The following is a 10,637-nucleotide window of genomic DNA, read 5'->3' as shown; positions in this document are numbered from 1 at the left end:
TACACATTTTCTTGTTGCAACGTGTTGTGACGTGGGGTCGTGCCACCTCATAAGTGAAAACACCGATTTTTTTTTATCAACGTCGTGACATGAGTATGCGAGGTCTTGCGACATGTCACGAAGTTTCTTTAAGATGTCTTGTGCAGTGCCAAGAGGTGGATGCGGTGTTTCCTTACAAGGTATCACGAGGTAAGGCGAGGTGTTTACGAGCTTTTGCGACGTAATGACGCAGTGTTGCGAGGTACCTTATGGAGTGTCGCGAGGTACCTGCGGGGTGCCAGGAGGCTTGTAAGGTACCTGCACGGTGCCAGGAGGTTTGCGAGGTACCTTCAAGTATCATGACGTATGACATAAAAAGTACCCAAGCTACCAGTGGTATCTATATATTACTCAATGCCTTTGGAAGTCACTACTTTACTGACCACTGTAGAGGATGGATCAGTAGTACTACACAAGACGGGAGACAGATAATATGAATTCCAGTATTCTTATTCTAACTGCTGCCTATATCCTCGAGAACTATCCTTAAGAACGACAAGAGGAAGCACTTAAACAAGAAAAAAGAAGAAGAGCAAGAAGAACGATGTTGTGCCGGGAATGGCTGAACTAAACCTAGAAGACCTTAGGGGGTACAAGAACTTCGTCCGGATTGAACCTGGATTGTTTGCGGAGAGGGTTGACCGCATTTCTCCAGTACTCACCAAGAAACAGACGAGATGAGAGATCCTCTAACAATGGGATTGAAGTTGGCTGTCACCCTCCGCTTCCTGGCAAGTGGTAATTCCTATACAAGTCTGCAATATAGTTTCAGTCTCCAAGAGTGCTATTTGCAGATTTGTGCCTGAAGTGTGCGAAGCCATCATTGACACCTACCAACATGAATTCCTGAAGTGTCCCAAAACTCCTGAGGAGTGGAAGACAGTCGCCGAAGTATTTGCAAATAAGTGGAACTACCATAATTGTATTAGGGCCCTTGATGGAAAGCATGTCCCCATAAAGAAGCCCAGGAAATTAGGATCACTATACTATTTCTACAAGAAATTCCACAGCATAATACTCATTGCCGTAGCAGATGCAAAGTACAAGTTCCTGTACATCGACGTAGGTGCTGAAGGAGGTGCTGGTAATGGTGGAGCCTGGAGCAAGTATAATCTTCATCATGCCATCGAGCAAAACTGAGTGGGATTTCCTAAGGACAGCACTCTACCGAATGATAATACTCCAATCCCCTTCCACATAATAGCTGATGATGACTTCGCCCTCAAGACAACGCTGATGAAACCATACTCTCGCAAATACCAGGCTCACCATGAGAAGGTCTAGAGCTACAAGATATCTCGCGTCGTCGTGTGGTGGAGAACACATTCGGTATTCTTCAAATGAGATTACGAATCTTCGACACCACCATACAACAGGAAACTAAAATAGTGCAGCTGATAACCATGTGTGGATGTATCTTGTGCAATCTCATACTTGACCACTATCCCTTTGCTCCCAACGACTCTGACCGCGAAGATACTCAACACAACATACAGCCTGGAATGTGGAGGGAGGAACTGAATCTCGTGGAACAACTAATGGGTCGAAAGGGATCAAACTACTCAAGACAATCAAAGGCAGTCCGATTACCTGGCCTACTACTATTCTTCAGAAGCAGGAGCAGTACCTTGGCATGAGAGACTTGTCTATCCCAGATATCAACCAATACAATAGATGCCTCAAATGTATATAAAATGTCTTTTCCTGAATTAAAATGTATTAAGTCTAAATTTGATATCATTGTACATTTCAACTTAGTGATTTTAATTATATATCTTTTTGCTATTCTCTTTTTATTTCAATTTACTGCTTATCACTGATTATCATTCACATATGATTTTGTTAATAAATATATACTGTAGTGTTTTTTCAAGTTTTTTTTCATTTTTCATTTCAAATTAATATTTCTTGTCATATGTTTGGTAATGCTATTAATAAACATTCCTTATATAATATACTTTGTGCTTCTTATTGTACATTTCAACATGGTGATTTTCATTGTACATTTATAATTTGGGATTTTAATTGAATATTTAAAGTTTTTGCTGTGCTCTGTATATTTCAATTTACTGCTTATCACTGCTTATCAGTGACTTAGCAAGATAGATTTTGTTAAATGTATAGCGTGTTTCCAAGTTTATTTTTCATTTCACATTAAGATTTCTTTTTAAACGTTTGGTAATGCTATTGTGACGGACCGAGAGAGGGTTGTGAACTCAAAGGCAGGATGCAATCAACTGAGTTGTTTATTAAGGAACACTCTCCTTTATATACAAAACCTCAAGGCAACAGGACATGACATGTTCGAGAGACAGACAATGTTATAGAGCATAACCGGAGACATGATCATTCAGGTTCTTTTTAGTGCGAGGGAAGAGCGCAGATACAAGCATAATATATACAAAATAATTATGTACAATTGTGTGACACACGGTTGGTACATGGCTGCCCCCCTAAAAATGACATACTGTACATGTTAAATAGGGCGCCCTGATCTAGAGAGGCGAACTGTAGGCGGGTCATCTGGCAGAAGATAAGCAGGTTTTAGAGGATCAATGGAGACCCAGTCTTCTTTGCCCCGAATGTTTAGTAGGAATGCTTTCGGACTGCGTCGGATCACAAGGAAAGGGCCCGTGTAAGGGGGCGTTAGTGGGGGCTTGCTAGTGTCGTTGCGCAGGAAGACGTGCGTTGCAGAGTGCAAGTCCGTTGGTATGTGATGCTTCGCTGGGGGCTTGTAAGTTTGGCGGCACGGAGTAAATTTTCCCACGACGTGACGTATGCGCTGGAGATCGTCGGAGGAGGTTGTAGAAGGAAAAAATTCGGCAGGGACGACCAACGGGTCGCCATACACCATTTCAGCTGCCGAGACGTCGAGGGCGTCTTTAGGAGTGGTCCTTAGTCCCAGGAGGACCCAGGGAAGCTGAGTAAACCAGTTGCAATCCTTGCAGCGGGACATCAAAGCGGCTTTGAGGGTGCGATGAAAACGTTCAACCATTCCATTGTCAGCGGGGTTGTAGGCCGTTGTCTGATGTAGGGTGATGCCCAGGAGATTCGCTAATGACGTCCACAATTGAGAGGTGAAAGTGGTTCCCCTGTCAGAAGTAATATGCTCAGGGATACCGAATCTTGAAATCCATCCAGAGAGTAAGGCAGATGTACATGAGGCGGACGTTGCAGTTTCCATGGGAATGGCTTCAGGCCAACGAGTGACGGTAAACAGGTAACGATGTCATTGTGATGTGGGTAGGGGGCCTACAACGTCGACGTGAATGTGTGCGAAACGACGCTGAGGTTGAGGAAAGGTGCCCACTCCTGAATCCGTGTGTCGATGTACTTTGGAAGTTTGGCAAGAAGTACAGGCGCGGACCCAATCCTTAGCATCCTTAGAAATGCCGTGCCAAATGAACTTTGCCTTCAGCAGCTGTGCAGTAGAACGGCATGAGGGATGTGAAAGGCCATGAATGAAATCAAACACCTGTCGGCGCATGGGAGCAGGAATCCAAGGTCGCGGTCTACCAGTACTGACGTCACAGAGGGGTGTTGGAGTCTTCGAGGGGAAAGTCTTCCCAACGGAGGGACGTGCAGGATGTCCTACAAGCTTGATACTCTGGATCCTGTCGTTGGGCTTCAGCCAGGGCGTTGTAATCCAATCCCAGTTGAACGGCAGCCAACATGTTTCTTGACAGGGCATCGGCAACGGGATTCATTTTCCCAGGGACGTATTGGAGGGTGCAATTGTATTCAGCCACGGCGGAGAGATGTCGGCGTTGACGGGCGGACCAGGCGTCAGACTGTCGAGTGAAGGCGTGCACCAGAGGCATGTGGTCTGTGCGAATGACGAAGGGCGTACCTTCAAAGAAATGCCGAAAGTGACGGACAGCCAAGTGCACCGCCAGCAATTCTCGATCGAAGGTAGAATAACCCGATTCTGCCTTGGACAGTTTTCTGCTAAAGAAGGCCAATGGGCGGGGCAAGCCTTTGACCACCTGCTCGAGTACTGCACCAATAGCGACATCGCTGGCATCGGTGGAGAGAAGGAGAGGGGCGTGTGGGATAGGAAAAGTGAGAGCCGCAGCAGTTGATAGGGCCTTCTTTGTATTGCAGAAGGCTGCTTCTTGAAGGGGACCCCACTTCAGTTCCTTTGGCTTGCCCTTGAGGGAGGCATAGAGGGGAGCAAGAGTGGCGGCAATGGCTGGCAGAAAACGGTGATAATAGTTGATCATGCCCAAGAATTCCTGCAGAGCTTTGACGGTCGAGGGCGCGGGGAAGTTCTGAACGGCTGCTACCTTCTCAGGGAGGGGATGGACTCCTTCAGGAGTGATACGGTGCCCTAAGAACGACACTTCGTTGGCGCCAAAGGTACACTTGTCGTACCGGACTACAAGGCCGTTTTGTTGCAGGCGGTCGAGCACGATGCGCAGGTGACGGAGGTGTTCCTCTTTTGAGGAGGAGAACACAAGTATGTCGTCCACATACTTGAGGTCCCCTAAGATGCCATCCATGAGACGTTGAAACGTGGCCCCAGCATTACGAAGGCCAAAACAGGAGCAATTGAAGGTGTATGTACCAAACGGAGTGGTGATGGCGGTCTTGGGGATGTCTTCTGGGTTCATAGGCACCTGATAATACCCCTTCAGGAGGTCGAGCGTAGAGAAAACCTTCACTTTGTGCAGGTAGGAGGTTACGTCGGCAATGTTTGGGAGGGGGTAGTGATCCGGTTCTGTTTGCATGTTCAGGCGCCTGTAATCCCCGCACGGACGGAGGGAGCCGTCTTTCTTCAGAACGATATGTAAGGGTGACGACCATGGTTTGGAGGCCTTTTGACAAAGGCCCATTTCCTCCATTTCGGCGAACGTCTGTTTGGCGGCTGCCAATCGTTCCGGTGCCAGACGTCTGAATTTTGCGAAGACTGGGGGTCCCGTCGTCTTGATATGGTGATAAATACCGTGCTTGGCAGGAACCGTGGGCGTTTGGCGAAGTTCTGGACGGAAAACTTCCGGGTACGACGTGAGGAGGTGGGCGTAGGCATCCGTGGGTGCGCTGATGTGGAGAGCGAGGTTAGAGGGGGCGGGTTGAAGAGGTGTCGACAAGTACGAGTCTGCGTTGACCAATCGACGGTGGGCGACATCGACCAGAAGGTGGAAATGAGAGAGGAAATCCGCACCGAGGATTGGCATTGTGACGTCAGCAACGAGAAACTTCCAATTGAATTTAACGTTTCCGAACGATAAAGTGAGGTTCTCGTAACCGTAGGTGGGTATCGCAGATCCGTTGGCAGCTACCAAGCGGACGTCGGCAGATGTAGACAGACTACGTCGTGCCTTGAAGAGTATCCTTGGCAAAAGAGAACGACAAGCACCCGTGTCTACCAAAAATCACACGCCCGTTCCTGCATCCTGTAAAAATAAAAGATTAGAAACACGGGAGGCCACCGCCACAAGCGATGGTCTACTTACACGTTTTTAGGCCACTGACAATCCTTGGTACATTTCTTCGCGGTTGCCCCGAATCTGAAGTGGTAGTAGCAAAACTGCGGCGGATGGGAGGTAGTAAGTGGCTGTAGAAGTCGTTCGTTGGGGCGCGACCGATTGGTGGGTGGTGGGCGGCTTTGTCGCCGCTTCGGCATGTCATGGGGTAGGCGTGTATATCCTACGGCATTCATGTTAGCTTCGGTTGACGTTGAATAGGCATCCTCGTCGTCAGGGGTGGAGGCGTTGATGGAGGTCTTGAAGTAGCTGTCCATAAGGGCGTCGGCTTTGGTTATCAAGTCCTTTATGGGTAAACTATCGACATCGGGTATGGCAGCGCGTACAGGTTCGGGTAAACGGCGTATCCAAAGGGCACGAAGTAGGTTCACCTCACGAGGAGAGCTGTCTGCGGCAGGTTGAAGGCAAGCGATACTGGTCATTTCCCTGAGGGCAAGCCAAGCCCTTTGGTCCCCCAACAGTTGTTGCAAGAGCTGAAAAAGCTTTGCTATACGGGCGGCTGGCGACGGCGAGTACTGCTGCAGAAGGTATGTTTTGAGGGCGTCATACGCTATTGGGGTGTCTCCTTGTTCACAAAGCCAGTCGGATATTTCTGGGAAGGTGTCCTCGGGTATCCGCTTTGGTGGTTGAGTGAGTCACGCCCCTGATACGAAAGTGGACTTCTGCGCGCTGAAACCAAGCAAACGCCTCTCCGCTGGCAAATGATGAAAGTTTGAATGGAGCAGCCGCAGCACCAACTGTCGTAGAGTCCGCCATAGTACCAACGATGAAGGGGCGAGGGGGTGGGGGTGGAAGGCGGTGGGAGCGAGTCGACTTCCGAGGTCACCAATGCGACGGACCGAGAGAGGGTTGTGAACTCAAAGGCAGGATGCAATCAACTGAGTTGTTTATTAAGGAACACTCTCCTTTATATACAAAACCTCAAGGCAACAGGACATGACATGTTCGAGAGACAGACAATGTTACAGAGCATAACCGGAGACATGATCATTCAGGTTCTTTTTTAGTGCGAGGGAAGAGCGCAGATACAAGCATAATATATACAAAATAATTATGTACAATTGTGTGACACACGGTTGGTACACTATTTATCAAACATTCCTAATATGATAAAACTTTGTGATTTTCATTGTACATTTCAACTTTGTGATTTTTCAAATGTATATGCAGAGTGTTTGCTATTCTTTGTTTATCTCAATTTACTTCTTTTTACTGACTTAGCAAGAAATGTTTAGTTGATAGATTTAATGTTTTCAATTTTCTTGTTTGTCATTGCATACTAAGATTTATTTTTATATGTTTGTTAAGCTATTTCTGTATTCATTCCATATATAATTAAACTGTGCTTTTCATTGCACATTTAAAGTGATTTTCATTGTATATTTCTATTTACTGATTTTCATTACCTTTACAAAATAAGTTTAGTGAATAAATGTCATGGTTTTAATGTCTCTCTTTCTCATTTTATTTTCAATTTTCAGGTCTTTACAAGATATAGTTTCTTCATGATTTGCATAATAATACCTATCATTTATATAAAAATATATAGGATTATTAAACATCATGTTTGACAGAAAATATTTTAATTCATAAAAAATGCAATATTTCTTTTTATGTTTGGTAACTGTATTTATCAATCATTACTTATATAAAAATGTGTGCTTTTCATTTTACATTAAACATAGTGATTTTCATTGTATATTTCAAATTTATTTTCCAAATGTATATCTAGAGTGTTTGCTATTCATTGTTTATTTTAATTTATTGCTTTTCATTAACTTAGCAAAAAATTTTTTGTTAATAAACTTAATGTTTTCAAGTTTTCAAGTTTTTCATTTGTCATTTCTTACTAAGATTTCTTTTTGTATATTTGTTAAGCTATTTCTTTATTCAATGCTTATATAATTAAACTGTGTTTTCATTGCACATTTAAAATGATTTTCATTGTATATTTCTATTTACTGATTTTCACTGGCATTGCAAGATAAGTTTGGTTAATAAATTTCATGCCTTTACAGGTCTCCTTTTCACTTTATTTTAAAATTTCAGGTCTTTTCAAGATATATTTTCCTCATCATTTACATAAAATATGTGTGATTACAAAAGATTGATTGGTAGAAAATATTATTTAAAAAAAAAGGCAATATACTTCATATTTACAATACACATTTAAACTTTTTCAATCGTGGTCGCTCTCTTCCCTCGACACATTCTTTGGAATGTCCAAGCTGGGAGATGCGACCATTAGCTCCATTGCAGCAGACACAACGTTGGGGGTCAAGATGCTCGAGATGCTTGGGGATGGAAGCGAGGGTAACATATGCAAGACAGCAGAAAATCGGGGAACGGGAGTATTTGGCGAGGTAATGCAGGCAGGGGCAGGAGATGGGAAGTTATATGATGGCGTTGCAATATATGGCGTTCCAACTGGCTGCTGTGGTGGGAGTGGTTGCAGATTTTGATGCGGAGGGACTAGCTGCTGCTGCGGGATGTAAAATGTTGCTTGCTGTTGCTGGTACGGTTGTTGCACGAACTGTTGTTGCTGGTATGGTATGGCTGGAATGTTTCCTTCATTGTAGGAGGGAACATCGCTACTGCCTGGAATCCCTCTGGTTTGTGTTGCCACCGTAGAGGTTGTGGTCATGGTGTCCCTATCAGAGTAGTTGGGATTTGCCTGGGATTTTGGATAAAAGATATCCTTTCAGGCGGTGGAGGCTACTGTCTCTGATGGCTGGCTCATCCTCTTCAAGTTCCTTCTTCTGATGATTGATGCAGCAGACAAACAAGATATCTTACTTGAAGTTCCGACGACATTTATATCTGAATTGGCCCTTTGCGAGGTAGGAGAGAGCCTGTCACTCAATAGTGTGTGCTCGTGGGCTATGTGTCCCCCGAGAAACTTCAAGATGGTAATGACTTCTTCCTCTCGTGGTGGCCTTCTCCTTGCTGGGGCACCACTCTTGCTCTCCTCTCTTTTCCCGAAATCTGTCCTTTTCTTTTCGAAAAACTTCCACACATGCAGGAAAGTACATTCGGGAAAGGTTGCTGCAGGCTTGGTCCACAGGGTCTCCTTCAGTCTGGGATTGTGCCACTGCTTGTCCCGTTTGTCGTAGAGAAGTGGATGATTCTTAACAGACTCAGCAATCTCAGAAATTTCGGAATCCCTCTTGCTGGGCCAATACCACTTTTTCATGGTTTCTGTAATCCACTAGGTCCTGCTACAGGTCCTTCTTCTACGATAGGATCGTCAGCACAGTCTGTTTCCTCCACCATCAATCAGCGCTCAAAACGTCAACAAAACATCATCATCTCGGACGACCTCGCCAAACATCGTTGGCTGTCTGAAGCTGCTTGCCAGAAGGGGTAAACACACCTTACTAAAGGTCAGCAGGCGTCGTGACTGGTGCGAGGTGGCACAAAATGGCACGAACACGGACGACATCCTACGAGATGTGTGTACAGCGTCACAAAAGCTATCTTGCAATGTGGCGCGAGGTCATCCACCTCACACAACGCCGCGGCAAAATTTAAACATGTTTTAAAAACCTGGCGACGTTACGACATTTTACAATTTACTTGCGAGGTCTTGTCACGAGTTGCCACGAGCTGCCCCGAGGTGTTTTGAGAGGTGGCACGACCCCACTTCACAGCACGTCGCAAGAAAAAAGTCCATAGGTGTCAATCTGGCTTTAGTCCAAAATCATAAAAAATAAATTTTTTCACACCACATTTTGGCCAAAAGACGCCAATTTTGGCGTCATTGAGGCAAATGGATTTCTGCAACTGACTGTTTATGGTTGGTCCGTGATTTAATTGGGGTAAACCGTTAAAAACACAGTGAAGTTTATGACGACGAATATCATCTCGATTGCTCATCTTCTAATTACTTATGGAAAAGCGATTTTAAAAGAAAATTTCTCTTTATTTTCTCTGCCTGTTCTCTAAGGAGTTATTCCAGAGAAAAACCTAAGCCCTAGTTGTAATAATTTCTTTTTTTCTAGCATGCTCTCTCTCTCTCTCTCTCTCTCTCTCTCTCTCTCTCTCTCTCTCTCTCTCTCTCTCTCTCTCTCTCTCTCTTTTCCGTCCGATCCTCTGCAAGTCTATAAAAAGTTGAATCTTGTCTAGTCCGGATCCAGACAGACACCCTCACCAGGTTATGTCGTTCTTTAAAGGAAATGGAAGTTCTCATGCACTATTTATGGGATTCTCCTTTGCTTACTTTTTTTTCTGACCTTATCAACTGTACATCAAGATAAAAATAATGAAAATCATTCATTGGATTATCGTTCTTTTGGTATACAATTCTCTGGGAGAGTACAAGAACTGATAAATTAAATCGGCATCATCTTTAAAATATGCTTTAACTCTTTCCTCTGAAACTTTTCTTTTTTTCACATAAAATAGCCAAGGACCTTTAGTCTGACATTTATTGTTCCATTTATTGCAATATTAAAATGTATTGATTCATGCTATCTACATGCACGCATGCAATATGATGCATATATTCCTTTACACAAGCAAATACACATACTCATATATATATATATATATATATATATATATATATATATATATATATATATATATATATATATTTATATATATATATACGCAAAAGCCAGTAGGAAATAATAAAAAGCTTTAGTACCAAGCGCTTTCGTGCATTTTAATACACTTCTTCAGGGTACAATATTGTACCCTGAAGAAGTGTATTAAAATGCACGAAAGCGCTTGGTACTAAAGCTTTTTATTATTTCCTACTGGCTTTTGCGTATACCAAGTCACGTGATCCTTGTGGCAGTAAAGCATATATATATATATATATATATATATATATATATATATATATATATATATATATATATATATATCAGGCGATTTGATTTCTAAATTTTACATAACATAGCTTTTGTCTGATTTACTTTTATCAATCTTTCACTAAACTCTAATCCTAAGGACCCTGTATTGGAGATCATAGTTCCTAAACACTTTAATGATTCTACCTCATTAATCCTCTCCCCTTTCAATGATATTTCATCTTCCATTGTATACTCTGTTCTCATCATCTCTGTCTTTCTTCTTTTAATATTCAGCCCAAACTCGTGTGATATT

General features: G+C 43.5%; 1 protein-coding gene across 1 annotated transcript; it reads left to right on the top strand.

The window, feature by feature from the left end:
* The first annotated feature begins 223 nt into the window (after positions 1-223).
* LOC137643151 (uncharacterized) lies at positions 224-1,179 on the top strand. Its single transcript, XM_068376002.1, has 2 exons — positions 224-288; positions 834-1,179. The coding sequence occupies exons 1-2, from the start codon at positions 224-226 to the stop codon at positions 1,177-1,179; spliced, it is 411 nt and encodes a 136-aa protein (XP_068232103.1).
* Positions 1,180-10,637: the final 9,458 nt, after the last annotated feature.

The sequence above is a fragment of the Palaemon carinicauda genome, chromosome 6 (genome assembly GCF_036898095.1).
Source record: "Palaemon carinicauda isolate YSFRI2023 chromosome 6, ASM3689809v2, whole genome shotgun sequence".
In the NCBI taxonomy this organism is placed as follows: domain Eukaryota; kingdom Metazoa; phylum Arthropoda; class Malacostraca; order Decapoda; family Palaemonidae; genus Palaemon; species Palaemon carinicauda.
This window is presented reverse-complemented; position numbering and strand designations above follow the sequence as displayed.